Source organism: Scyliorhinus torazame, chromosome 9 (assembly GCF_047496885.1).
Source record: "Scyliorhinus torazame isolate Kashiwa2021f chromosome 9, sScyTor2.1, whole genome shotgun sequence".
NCBI lineage: Eukaryota > Metazoa > Chordata > Chondrichthyes > Carcharhiniformes > Scyliorhinidae > Scyliorhinus > Scyliorhinus torazame.
The window spans coordinates 70494446-70508759 of record NC_092715.1 but is presented as its reverse complement, the minus strand read 5'-3'; the positions used below and the strand labels follow the sequence as shown (position 1 = coordinate 70508759).

Here is a 14314-nt window from a genome sequence, read left to right as displayed (position 1 = left end):
TAGTAGGGGCATTGGTGAAACCATACCTGAAGTACCTAAGGGAGGACATATCTGCCTTATTGGGAGTGCAATGAAGATTCACTAGACTGATTGTAGGAATGGAGGGTTGTTCTTTGAGAAGAGAATAGGACTATGTTCCTTAGAATTTAGGAATGTGCCAGCCTTCATTCTCACATCACAGAATCACAGAAAATACAGTGCAGAAGAGGCCCTGCGGCCCATCGAGTCTGCACCGATGCATGGTAAGACAATGGTTTGTACAGATGTGGTTACCTCCGCATTCAGCACCAGCTGACATGGCTCAGGATCCCCACTCTGGCAGTCTCTGCTGTGTTTGCTACAGTGTAAGGCAGTGGGCTCAGAAGCTTTCCATCAGTTCTGGTATATAAGTAGACACCCTCTATAGATGACCTGAGGGCTTTTGACAGCAACAAAGTGAAGAAAATGTCAAAGAATGTCAGTGTCGCAACACTATCCTGTTTCACCCCATTGAGGATCTCAAAAGGGTTCTAATGTTGCACCAGCATAGTTGACCTTACCCATCATGTTATTACAGAAAGAGGAGATCATATTGTGCAGCTTTGGCGGCCAGCCAATTTTCTCGAGCAGCATATCACATGGTTGAACGCTTTGGTGCATGCAATATTCCAGGTGTGGCCTCACCAAGGCCCTGTTTATTTGCAGCAAGACACCTCTACTCCTGTACTTGAATCCTCTCGTTATGAAGACCAATATACCATTTGCCTTCTTTACCGCCTGCTGTACCTGTATGCTTACCTTCAGCGATTGGTGTGTGAGGACACCCAGATCATGTTGCACACTCCACTCTCCTAATTTATGGCCAGTCAGACAATAGTTTGTCTTCCCATTTTTGCTGTCAAAGTGGATAACCTCGCATTATGCAAATTATTCCGCATCTGCCATTCATTTGCCCACTCACTCAACTTGTCCAACTCACTCTGAGGGATCTCTGCATCCTCCTCACAGCTCACCCTCCCAGCCAACTTTGTATCATCCATAAATTTGGAGATATTACATTTTGTTCCTTCATGTAAATCATTAATATATATTGAGAATAGCTGGGGTCCCAGCAACAATCCCTGCAGTACCCCACTAGTCACTGCCTGCCATTTGGGAAAAAAACCATTAATTCTTACTCTTTGCATTCTATCTGCCAACCAGTTTTCTATCCATCTCAATACACGACCCTTAATCCCATGCACTTTAATTTTACAAGCTAAACTCTTATGTGAAATGCCTTCTGAAAGTCCAAATAAACCACATTCATTGGCTCCCCCTCATCGACTTGACTCGTTACATCCTCGAAGAATTCAAGTAGATTTGCCAAGAATGATTTCCTTTTCGTAAATCCGTGCTGACTCTGTCCGATCCTGCCACTGTTGAACTAAGGGGCCACTGTCTCAGAATAAGGGTTCAAACTTTAAGGACAGACATGAAGAGAAAATTCTTCACTGAAATGGTTGTGTAACTTTGGAATTCTCTACCCCAGAGAGCTGAGATTACTCAGATATAGCATATATTTGGAACTAAGACCATCTCCAACTATTGCACCAATGCCATCCTTGAATAACAACAGTGCTCCTCCTCCATCTTTAGCTAGTTTCCTACCCTTCTTAAATTATTGAAATGTAAAAGCCAGACTAAAGACAGTCTATCAGTCCTCCTTGTGGCGGACGTGCATTGTGCAATCATTTCCGATTAATCTGATGCAGACTTGGAAATATAAGCATCAACTGGGGAAAACCACAATCTGTTGGGCATGAGTTACACTGCTGGAGTAAAATATTTTGCGCTAGAGAGACAGCAGTGAATTAAATAGGTTGCTTCATGTACTGCTAGGCATCGAGGCTCGCTAACTATATGACTAACTTTAGTAGTTAGACTAGGGAGAAGCCACAGTTCCTGCTTTTAATTATAATGTGCAGCTGTGGATATTATGGGGAGTATTCATTTGTTGTTTTCAGTGGAATTGCAACTCCTAGGTTATGATTTATGCTTACACGTTTGTTGCAAATAGGAAACTAGAGGAAACCTCCAGGATGAGAATATGTCTCTTGGCTCTGATGATCCCCTTATTCAAAAGCTCACCAATTCTTCCTCTCTAGACACAGATTTGAAAATTAATCTCTTGCACAATGTACTTGGGTTAGTCACTATATATCATGCCTTCTGGTAGATGGTTGGCGTTGGGAGGGTGGAGGTGGGGCTAAAATAGTGCTTTCAAATACTTGCCTAACCTTGGCTCAATCTATATTTTTTCACCATTGTGGATGTTTATTCTTGTAATCTGTAAATTATTTGGTCATTCAAGGCACATGGAATAATTTACTGTACATTGTTAAGATTATCTACTTGTTGCACCAAATATTGACTAATCTATTTTAGTAAAACTATAACTAAAATTAAATAATATGATTTGTACAGGTACAATGGCCTGAGGAGCCATGCATTTTCTTATCCAAAAGTCTTTGCCATTTAATTATTTATTTTTCAAAATAAATTTAGAGTACCCAATTCTTTTTTCCAATTAAGGGGCAATTTAGTGTGGCCAATTCACCTACCCTGCACATCTTTGGGATGTGAGGGTGAGACCCACGGAGACACGGGGAGAATGTGCAAACTCCACACAAACAGTGACCCGGGCCAGGATCAAACCCGGGCCCTCAGTGCCGTGAGGAAGCAGTGCTAATCATTGCACCACCGCGACGCCCCGTCTTTGACGTTAATTATGTCTCCTATCTTCACTGTTTCATCCCCTGTAATTGCCCAGAATAATTACCAATAATAATTGATTATTAATTATTAGTAATTACCTAATTTCAACTCCTATGATTCTGATGAAAATATCAATTGTGCATGCAAAGTGCATGGGCTGCAAAAATCTTGGCCGGGATTCTCCGAGCTCGCGCCGGCTTGGAGAATCGTCTTTGACACCGAGACGGCCCGCGACACCAGGATGCGATTCTCCGGCGACCGGAGAATTCCCACCAGCCACGCGCATGAGGTTGACGCGGCGCCGGTCGGGGGCCGTTGAAAGAGGCCGCCGCGCTGATTCTCTGTAGTCGACCGGCTGAGTTCCCACCGAGTTCCGGTGGCGTGGTTCCCGTATGGTTCCACCCAGCGGGAGCTCAGACCCACGGCCGCGGTGACCATCCTGGTGAGGGGGCAGGGGGATCAGACTCCGGGGGGAGGGCCTCCACAATTGCCAGGCCCGCCATCGGGGGCCACTTATCGGCAGGCGAGTGCGATCCGGGGGAGGACTATTTTCCGTGCCAGTATTCTGTGTGGCTCCGCCATGTTGCGCGGCACTGGCCTCCTGTGGGCAACAGAATCGCTGGGCCAAGAGTGACGCTGGCGTGAAACCGCTGCATTTTCAGAGAATCCCAGCCCTTGTTCTAGTTTAAACTAGTATGGCAGGCGGGTGGGCACGGGAGCAATAGGTCAGAAGGTGAGAGCATTGAGGGAGAACTAGGGAATAGGGACAGTGGGGCTCTGAGGCAGAGCAGACAGGGAGAAGTTGCTGAACACAGCGGGTCTGGTGGCCTGAAGTGCATATGTTTTAATGCAAGAAGTATTACGGGTAAGGCAGATGAACTTAGAGCTTGGATTAGTACTTGGAACTATGATGTTGTTGCCATTACAGAGACCTGGTTGAGGGAAGGGCAGGATTGGCAGCTAAACGTTCCAGGATTTAGATGTTTCAGGCGGGATAGAGGGGGATGTAAAAGGGGAGGCGGAGTTGCGCTACTGGTTCGGGAGAATATCACAGCTGTACTGCGGGAGGACACCTCAGAGGGCAGTGAGGCTATATGGGTAGAGATCAGGAATAAGAAGGGTGCAGTCACAATGTTGGGGTTCTACTACAGGCCTCCCAACAGCCAGCGGGAGATAGAGGAGCAGATAGGTAGACAGATTTTGGAAAAGAGTAAAAACAACAGGGTTGTGGTGATGGGAGACTTCAACTTCCCCAATATTGACTGGGACTCACTTAGTGCCAGGGGCTTAGACGGGGCGGAGTTTGTAAGGAGCATCCAGGAGGGCTTCTTAAAACAATATGTAGACAGTCCAACTAGGGAAGGGGCGGTACTGGACCTGGTATTGGGGAATGAGCGCGGCCAGGTGGTAGATGTTTCAGTAGGGGAGCATTTCGGTAACAGTGACCACAATTCAGTAAGTTTTAAAGTACTGGTGGACAAGGATAAGAGTGGTCCTAGGATGAATGTGCTAAATTGGGGGAAGGCTAATTATAACAATATTAGGCGGGAACTGAAGAACATAGATTGGGGGCGGATGTTTGAGGGCAAATCAACATCTGACATGTGGGAGGCGTTCAAGTGGCAGTTGAAAGGAATTCAGGACCGGCATGTTCCTGTGAGGAAGAAGGATAAATACGGCAATTTTCGGGAACCTTGGATGACGAGAGATATTGTAGGCCTCGTCAAAAAGAAAAAGGAGGCATTTGTCAGGGCTAAAAGGCTGGGACCAGACGAAGCCTGCGTGGAATATAAGGAAAGTAGGAAGGAACTTAAGCAAGGAGTCAGGAGGGCTAGAAGGGGTCACGAAAAGTCATTGGCAAATAGGGTTAAGGAAAATCCCAAGGCTTTTTACACGTACATAAAAAACAAGAGGGTAGCCAGGGAAAGGGTTGGCCCACTGAAGGATAGGCAAGGGAATCTATGGCTGGAGCCAGAGGAAATGGGCGAGGTACTAAATGAATACTTTGCATCAGTATTCACCAAAGAGAAGAAATTGGTAGATGTTGAGTCTGGAGAAGGGTGTGTAGATAGCCTGAGTCACATTGAGATCCAAAAAGATGAGGTGTTGGGTGTCCTAAAAAATACTAAGGTAGATAAGTCCCCAGGGCCTGATGGGATCTACCCCAGAATACTGAAGGAGGCTGGAGAGGAAATTGCTGAGGCCTTGACAGAAATCTTTGGATCCTCGCTGTCTTCAGGGGATGTCCCGGAGCACTGGAGAATAGCCAATGTTGTTCCTCTGTTTAATAAGGGTAGCAAGGATAATCCCGGGAACTACAGGCCGGTGAACCTTACTTCAGTGGTAGGGAAATTACTGGAGAGAATTCTTCGAGACAGGATCCACTCCCATTTGGAAGCAAATGGACGTATTAGTGAGAGGCAGCACGGTTTTGTGGAGGGAAGGTCGTGTCTCACTAACTTGATAGAGTTTTTCGAGGAGGTCACTAAGATGATTGATGCAGGTAGGGCAGTGGATGTTGTCTATATGGACTTCAGTAAGGCCTTTGACAAGGTCCCTCATGGTAGACTAGTACAAAAGGTGAAGTCACATGGGATCAGGGGTGAGCTGGCAAGGTGGATACAGAACTGGCTAGGCCATAGAAGGCAGAGAGTAGCAATGGAAGGATGCTTTTCTAATTGGAGGGCTGTGACCAGTGGTGTTCCACAGAGATCAGTGCTGGGACCTTTGCTCTTTGTAGTATATATAAATGATTTGGAGGAAAATGTAACTGGTCTGATTAGTAAGTTTGCAGACGACACAAAGGTTGGTGGAATTGCGGATAGCGATGAGGACTGTCGGAGGATACAGCAGGATTTAGATTGTTTGGAGACTTGGGCGGAGAGATGGCAGATGGAGTTTAATCCGGACAAATGTGAGGTAATGCATTTTGGAAGGTCTAATGCAGGTAGGGAATATACAGTGAATGGTAGAACCCTCAAGAGTATTGAAAGTCAAAGAGATCTAGGAGTACAGGTCCACAGGTCATTGAAAGGGGCAACACAGGTGGAGAAGGTAGTCAAGAAGGCATACGGCATGCTTGCCTTCATTGGCCGGGGCATTGAGTATAAGAATTGGCAAGTCATGTTGCAGCTGTATAGAATCTTAGTTAGGCCACACTTGGAGTATAGTGTTCAATTCTGGTCGCCACACTACCAGAAGGATGTGGAGGCTTTAGAGAGGGTGCAGAAGAGATGTACCAGAATGTTGTCTGGTATGGAGGGCATTAGCTATGAGGAGCGGTTGAATAAACTCGGTTTGTTCTCACTGGAACGAAGGAGGTTGAGGGGAGACCTGATAGAGGTATACAAAATTATGAGGGGCATAGACAGAGTGGATAGTCAGAGGCTTTTCCCCAGGGTAGAGGGGTCAATTACTAGGGGGCATAGGTTTAAGGTGAGAGGGGCAAGGTTTAGAGTAGATGTACGAGGCAAGTTTTTTACGCAGAGGGTAGTGGGTGCCTGGAACTCGCTACCGGAGGAGGTGGTGGAAGCAGCGACGATAGTGACATTTAAGGGGCATCTTGACAAATACATGAATAGGATGGGAATAGAGGGATACGGACCCAGGAAGTGTAGAAGATTGTAGTTTAGTCAGGCAGCATGGTCGGCACGGGCTTGGAGGGCCGAAGGGCCTGTTCCTGTGCTGTACATTTCTTTGTTCTTTGTTGTTCTTTGTTGAATGAATTAATATCTTCTTATTTGGCATCTTTGTGCATTCATAAGTGATCATTTTGACATTTGTTAAAAATTAAAATATTGAAGTATTTCCATGTTATTAAAGGGGTGAAGAACAAGAGAAAGTACAAAGAAGATTTATAAGGATCACCCCAACACTGAGAGGGCTCTTTGGGAAAAACTGAACAAGCTGGAGCTTTTTGCTCGAGGCTACCCTACAGAGGGTTTTAAAATTATGAAGGTATTTAATCGGGTCGATGTAGGGCAGCACGGTAGCATAGTGGTCAGCACAATTGCTTCACAGCTCCAGGGTCCCAGGTTCGATTCCCGGCTTGGGTCACTGTCTGTGTGGAGTCTGCACGTTCTCCCCGTGTGTGCGTGGATTTCCTCCGGGTGCTCCGGTTTCCTCCCACAGTCCAAAGATGTGCAGGTTAGGTCGATTGACGATGATAAATTGCCCTTAGTGTCCAAAAATGTTAGGTGCGGTTGCTGGGTTACGGGGATAGGGTGGATGTGTGGGCTTAAGTGGGATGCTCTTTCCTAAGGGCTGGTACAGACTCGATGGGCCAAATGGCCTCCTTCTGCATTGTAAATTCTATGAATGTGGAACTTGCCACCACGTGGTGTGAATTGTATCATTATCCTAAATGCATCTCAGAGGAAGCTGGATATGTACAGAAAGGAGAAAAGAATAGGAAGAAAATGTTGATTAAGGTGCGATGAATAAGATGGGAGCAGGCTCGTAAGTGGAGCATAATCACCAGCATAGATCCGTTGGGCCAATGGCTTACATCTGAGCTACAAAATGTATTATAAATCTACTCTATTTTAATTCTAGGAAATGTTTAAATAAATAAATCAATTAAGTTGCTCTTGAATATGGTGCTGAAACATTATTTTGAAGTATTGAATAGTGATATGAACACTTGTTATTTAAATGCACAGGATGCAACTGGATTTTGATTTACTATGTGGGCAAATTAATTGGCAGTAGTGTAAGAAGAATTTGAAAATATGGCAGCACCTCACTTCTGGGAGGTTACACATATACATTTCATCATTAGAGTTGATAAGAATTTTCTTTTTATCCAGGATCCTGTTCTGAAATATATACTTATGAATCTGGTGGGTCAACAGGAAGCACAGACAAGGAGACCCATGTTGAGGTACTGAATTCTTTAACTATCTAATTAGATTTAATGATTGCAACACATTTATTTCTCTGATCTGTCATCGGGATCTGTTGAGCGAAAGGAAAATCTTTCTTTGCTTACTGTTAATTGTTATATAGTGCAAATAGATGACTTGAGAGGCTTGATGATTTTGTTTCTTAACTTGAGATTTTGTGCCATGAAAAATATGTAAATTATATTTTTGATATTTCGGTGTTGCACCATCATAGTCATGATGGGCCGAATGGCCCCCTTCTGTGCTGTAACCATTCTGTGATATGGAAGACAATTTTTCACATTCATTTACGCGGTGTGGGCGGCGCTGGTTACGCCAGCATTTATTGCCCATCCCTCGTCGAACTCCAGAAGGTGGCGTCAGTTGCATTCTTGAACCGCTGCATTCCTTGAGGCATAGGTACACCCACTGTGCTGTTAGGGAGGGAGTTCCAGGATTTTGTCCCAGCGACCGTGAAGGAACACAATATGTTTCCAAGTCAGGGTGGTGAGTGACTTGGAGGGGAACCTCCAGGAGGTGGGGTGCACAGGTATTTGCTGTTCTTATCCTGCTAGATGGTAGTGGTCATGGGTTTGGAAGATGCTGTCTAAGGAACATTGGTAAGTTTGCAAGGCATCTTGTAGATGGTACACATTGCTGGTACTGTGTGGAGCGAGTGAATGTTTGTGGAAGGAGGATGATTCAAGTGGGCAGCTTGCTATTGAGCTTCTTGAGTGTTGTTGGAGCTGCACTCATCCAGGCAAGTGGAGAGTATTCCATTACACTCCTGACCTGTGCCTTGTAGATGGTGGACAGGCTTTGGGGTGACAGGAGGTGAGTTACTTGCCGTGGGATTCCTAGCCCTTGACCTGCCCTGGTAGCCACAGTATTAATATGGCTAGTCCAGCTCAGTTTCTGATCAATGGAAACCCCCAGGTGGGGTTTAGGTGTTTACCCAATTTGCATTACCATAAATATGATGTGAAACATTTTGATGGAGGTTAGTATTCTGAAGAAGCTCAAGTATTTGGCAAAAGCTTATTGATTCATATCCTTCTCAGAATCTAACTTTCCTTATTTTCCTCCCCATATTCTCCTCCCACTGTGTTTGTTTACCACAACTAAGCAAGCAACAAAAACTCCTTATTGCACTCAGCAATCTTCTGAATGATAAACAAAGGATGCAGAAGGGTTTGATGCAAAAACAGCTGAAGTATGGCTTTATAATATGCCTGGATGTAAATTACAAAGCTGTAGGTTGCAACTGTCCTGTGTTTGTAAATATCATTATAAAGTCGAAGCGTGCTTGCTAGTTTCTTTCCAAACTGCTTTAGAATTATGCATGTATCGTTGTAACATTAAGTGAAAAAGTTTACTTTTTTGTTACTTAATGTAATTAGATTGATTAAAATATTGTGCAGCTCTTTAATTGAACATGCTGAGGCCAGCATCAATTCCACAAAGTGTTTCATGAATTGGCGAAACTGTGAGCTCTTTACAATAGCTTCTTTGAGACCTTATCAGTTACACCCATAATTGATTTGTGTGCCTCATTTAGCTACTTGCAATTAATCATTATAATTAGCTTTTAAAAGAGTTTCATATTAAAACTGGGCTCAGAGAATGGTAGCATTGGATACTTAGAAACTATTTTATTGTACTTTGAATGCATGGCATTGTGTAATGCACTGTTCTGAAAGCTTTGACTGAAAGCAATGAAGCATTTGTAGATCTGACCAAACTTTGATATTCTAAAATGCATAAATTAACAAAGTAAGCCATTAGTCCAATTTGACTTGCGGCTGGAGATTAGTTATGATAAGGTATAATGGGAACAAGGTTTAAAGGACTAAAATTCTGAACAGATATAGTGCCAGCATTTCTTTAAGCACTCTATTGTACAGTGTGGACTTAACTTTCTCTCAGGTACAGCATAGAGTTGTCAGCTCTAATTTATGGAGCAAAGGAAGAAAGAAACAAAGGCCACATCCACTGTGAAACTTGAAACATACATGTTGACCACTATTTTGCAAGCCTCTTAATATTGAGTCTGATGCATGAAATTCTTTTTTAAATTACATGTTCTGGGCATTAAATAATTTCCCTTTACTGCACCTACATTTTGTATGAAGCCAAGTCAACATTCTTATCCCACAAATTCAGGATCATGTAAGTTTCATGTTATTTTTCCCTTTTTTTGTTTCAAAATACTTATAATGGTTCCTCAATAAGATCCTCTTAGATGTGTGTTATTCCAGGTTTGTAGCTTTTTTGTTAAAAGAGCAACGTCTATTGAGGGTATTAATTTTGATTTAATTGACATTTTAATTACTCCCACATTTCCATAAGAAACGAGTTGATTATAATATTTGTAACTTTTCTTAAAAAGTAATGCGGTTTAAGGATATTAATTTTGTTTTGAATGAAATCTTACTATTATGAATTATTATTTATTGTTTAGCATGCTGTAAATTTCAGTACAATGAAAATCTTGTATGCTGTGTCTCGAAGTGGATGTGGCACAGCTTCATGATTCCTTTTGCTACAAGATTAACTTTCTGAACTCATTCAACCCTGAAGAAGGTTACATTTTGATTTCAGGCACCAGCTGTGCCATCCTTGTTCAAAAGTCTAACTGCCTTTTTCTTATTCATTTAGCATGTTAGCACTGTGAGAGATCAAGCAGGTTTATTGCTGGAAGAAGTGGACCCAACTCTACTGGATACAGGTAGAAAATAAAGATCAATTTGTCAGATATTTATGTATCTTGTACATGTCAGCATTTGTGGGTACTATATCATCGTCTTTAATGCTGATTCATGGTGGGAGGTATGAGATTCCAGCAAAGTTCTTTTCAAATAACTATGGTGGAAGGGTCATCCTTATTAATTTAATTTAGTAATTGTTGTAGATTCATAGTGAATCTAGCAGCTCACAGAGGGGCTGTGGGCCATCAGCAGCAGAATTGTATTACACAACAATTTCTAATCTTAAGGTCCAGCTTATCTCTCATTTTACGGTTGCTATCAAACCAGGGGATCAGCCCTAATTCAACGAGGTGTGTAGGAGCATGCCAAGAGTAGCAGCGGGCATTCCTAAAACTTAGGTGCCAACTGGGTGAAGCTACAACATGCGATTATATACATGCTATACAGTGCAAGCAATATACTACAGACAGAGATAAGCAATCCCACAATTAATGCATCTGATCAAACTTCTGCTGACCTGCCACATCCAGCCATGAATGGATAACTGATCAACTACTGGAGGATGAGGCTCCATGAACGTCCCTACCATTAATCATCATGGAGCCCAGCATATGAATTGAAAAGACAAGGTTGAAATATTTTTGCAATTACCTTCAGCCAGAAGAGCTGCTGAGCAATTGATCCATCTCCTTCCCCATAAGGTCTACATCATTACAGAAACCAGCAGTCAGTGCGTTTGATTCACCTTTTGTGATATCAGGGAATGGACGAGCACATTCGCTACAGCAAAGCCTATGGGTCCTGACCAGATTTTTGCTGCTGATGAGCATCTATCCTAAATAAATAACTATGGTCTTAGCAAAGCTGTTCCAGTACAGCTACAGAACTTGCATCTACCTGGCAACGTGGAAAATTGTCCAAGTGTGTCCTTTCAGAAAAAGCAGGACATATCCAATCTGGTCAATTACTGCCCCATCAAGTCGACTCTCAATCATCACCGAAGTGATAGAATGTGTCATCAACAATGTTGTTGAGTGACACATACTCAACATTAATCTTCTCACGTGTGCTCCATTTCGATTCTGCCTGAGCCACTCTGCTCCAGACCTCGTTGCAGCCAATATGCACAAAGGAGCTAAGTTCCAGAGATGACGTGGGTGACTGTCCATGTTACCAAGGCAGCGTTTAACTTAATGAGCCATAAAGAAACCCATCAAAATTGAAGTTGAAGAGAATCATGGGAATCTCTAATTGGATGAGGACATAACTAGCAGAAATAAGATGGTTGTAAGAGGCTAATCAGGAAACCTGCCCCAGATTCTCAGAATGCTGTACGCAGTGGAGGAGAGGAGGGACACCCTCTTCCCCAGGGTGGGCCAGAGACTAAAGCACATGTTGTGCACAGGCTTGGGAGGAGGAGGCAGAGGCAGCCACTGCTGCCAGCCTCACCAGGTGGACTGGAACACAGTACATGGAAGAAGATGAATTACTGCCTTAGGGCAGCTCGGGTGGGTCATCACCTCTGTGCCCCTGTCATCACTGTCGTCCCTCATTCCTCACATCCCCCCCCCCCACTCCCCTAGTAGCACATCGGTGAGAGTTAGGGGTCACCAGTAAACACATTTGCACTAACATTCCGACTTACCTCTAGCCTTTGTCTGAGACATGTTAGGGATGGGCTGGCCCTGGGTGTGGAAGGTTTGCCTAGTGGGAAGGTGTTGGGGAAGGGTGGGGGGTTTGGTTTGGGGGTGGGGGAATTGGAGGATGGGATGGGGTAGGGCTCAAATGAAACTTGAACGTCCCACATGGGGTCACCCTTAGCGCGAGAAGGCAGGGTATGGGGCCAGAAGTGTGAGCACACCTTGTATGACAGCTCACTCAGTGAGCAAGCCCTAACCACTCGTCATCTCCAGAATCTGCTGATACTGTTAACCCAGAGCCAACAACCAACGGTGTGCTTGTAGGACCCTCGGAGGGCGACGTGGGGGCTGGAGTTGTGGGTAAGCGTGAAGAGCAGTGGGAGAGAGAAGTTGGAGTGAAGGGTTGTGTGACAGGGCAGGTGGAGTGAAGGAAGGAGGGACAGGGAAGGTGGAGTGAAGGGACGAGGGACAGGGAAGGTGGAGTGAAGGGAGGAGGGACAGGAAAAGTGGAGTGAAGGGATGAGGGACAGGGAAGGTGGAGTGAAGGGAGGAGGGACAGGGAAGGTGGACTGAAGGGAGGAGGGACAGGGAAGGTGGAGTGAAGGGATGAGGGACAGGGAAGGTGGAGTGAAGGGAGGAGGGACAGGGAAGGTGAAGTGAAGAGACGAGGGACAGGGAAGGTGGAGTGAAGGGACGAGGGTCAGGGAAGGTGGAGTGAAGGGACGAGGGACAGGGAAGGTGGAGTGAAGAGACGAGGGACAGGAAAGGTGGATTGAAGGGACGAGGGACAGGGAAGGTGGAGTGAAGGGACGAGGGTCAGGGCAGGTGGAGTGAAGGGACGAAGGACAGGGAAGGTGGAGTGAAGAGACGAGGGTCAGGGAAGGTGAAGTGAAGGGAGGAGGGACAGGGAAGGTGGACTGAAGGGATGAGGGACAGGGAAGGTGAAGTGAAGGGAGGAGGGACAGGGAAGGTGGACTGAAGGGAGGAGGGACAGGGAAGGTGGAGTGAAAGGATGAGGGACAGGGAAGGTGGAGTGAAGGGAGGAGGGGCAGGGCAGGTGGAGTGAAGGGAGGAGGGACAGGAAAGGTGGAGTGAAGGGATGGGGACAGGGAAGGTGGAGTGAAGAGAAGAGGGACAGGGAAGGTGGAGTGAAGGGAGGAGGGTCAGGGAAGGTGGAGTGAACGGAGGAGGGACAGGGAAGGTGGAGCGAAGGGATGGGGTCAGGGAAGGTGGAGTGAAGGGATGGGGGACAGGGAAGGTGGAGTGAAGAGTTGGGGGACAGGGAAGGTCGAGTGAAGGGATGGGGGACAGGGAAGGTGGAGTGAAGGGATGGAGACAGGGAAGGTGGAGTGAAGGGAGGAGGGACAGAGAAGGTGGAGTGAAGGGATGGGGGACAGGGAAGGTGGAGTGAAGGGACGAGGGACAGGGAAGGTGGAGTGAAGGGAGGAGGGACAGGGAAGGTCGAGTGAAGGGATGGGGACAGAGAAGGTGGAGTGAAGGGATGGGGGACAGGGAAGGTCGAGTGAAGGGAGGAGGGACAAGGAAGTTGTGAGCGGCTATGGGGAAGGGGGGTTCCATTTGGATGGGTGGGGGAATGGAGATGTGGAACAGGGCGGTGGAGCTGCCGGTTGCCAGGTCTCTTAGTTCGAAAATCGAGAGGTGATGAGGTTGTCCTATGTGTGGTGACCCTGGGGCACACTTTGAGCAGCCTTGCATGCCAGCCCCGCCTCCACACCGGGTTCTTCCAGCACAACCTCCTCATCTGCCTCGTCAGATGAGGCCTGGCATTCTTCCTTCTTCTCCAGCATATCGCCCTTCTGCTGCGTGATGTTCTGCAGGATGCAGCAGGCCAGCACAATGCTCGAGACCTGCTGGGCTATATTGGAGAGCCCCACTAGAGGGGTCCAGAAATCAGAAGTGCATCTTCAGTAAGCCGTGCACCACTCAATGACACTGCATGGTCATTGTTTCATTGGATTTTCACGTCGGTCTGGGTCTCCAACCATTATTAAACTTCAGTGGGTAACCATTGTCGCTGAAGAACCAACCCTCACCTGAGGGAGTGCCTCGAAGGTGTCGGGAACCTTAGAGTTTGTCAGGATGTATGTGTCGTGCACGCTGCCTGCCTGGGTTGCACACGAACTGCACATTCAGGGAATGAAACCCCTTCCTATTGATGAAGGACACCTTCGGATGAGCCGGTGCTCGTAGGGGGACATGCATCCATCAATTACCCCCTGGACCTGGGCATGGCAGGATGGCAGTGAATCCTACTGCCTGAGCATCCTTGTGTGCCTGGCCCAGACTGAAGGTTATATAGTCCACTGCCCGGGCGCATAGGACATCC

The 14314-nt window shown here is 45.9% G+C and overlaps 1 protein-coding gene across 5 annotated transcripts in view; it reads left to right on the top strand.

Annotated features, from left to right (window-relative positions):
• Positions 1–14314, top strand: part of arhgef28a (Rho guanine nucleotide exchange factor (GEF) 28a) — a 680059-nt gene that overhangs the window by 235812 nt on the left and 429933 nt on the right. For all 5 annotated transcript variants that reach the window (XM_072516088.1, XM_072516093.1, XM_072516090.1 and 2 more), the window contains exons 8-9: positions 7545–7618; positions 10278–10347. In XM_072516088.1, the coding sequence (XP_072372189.1) occupies positions 7545–7618; positions 10278–10347 (144 nt within the window). The remainder of the gene's footprint in view (positions 1–7544; positions 7619–10277; positions 10348–14314) is intronic.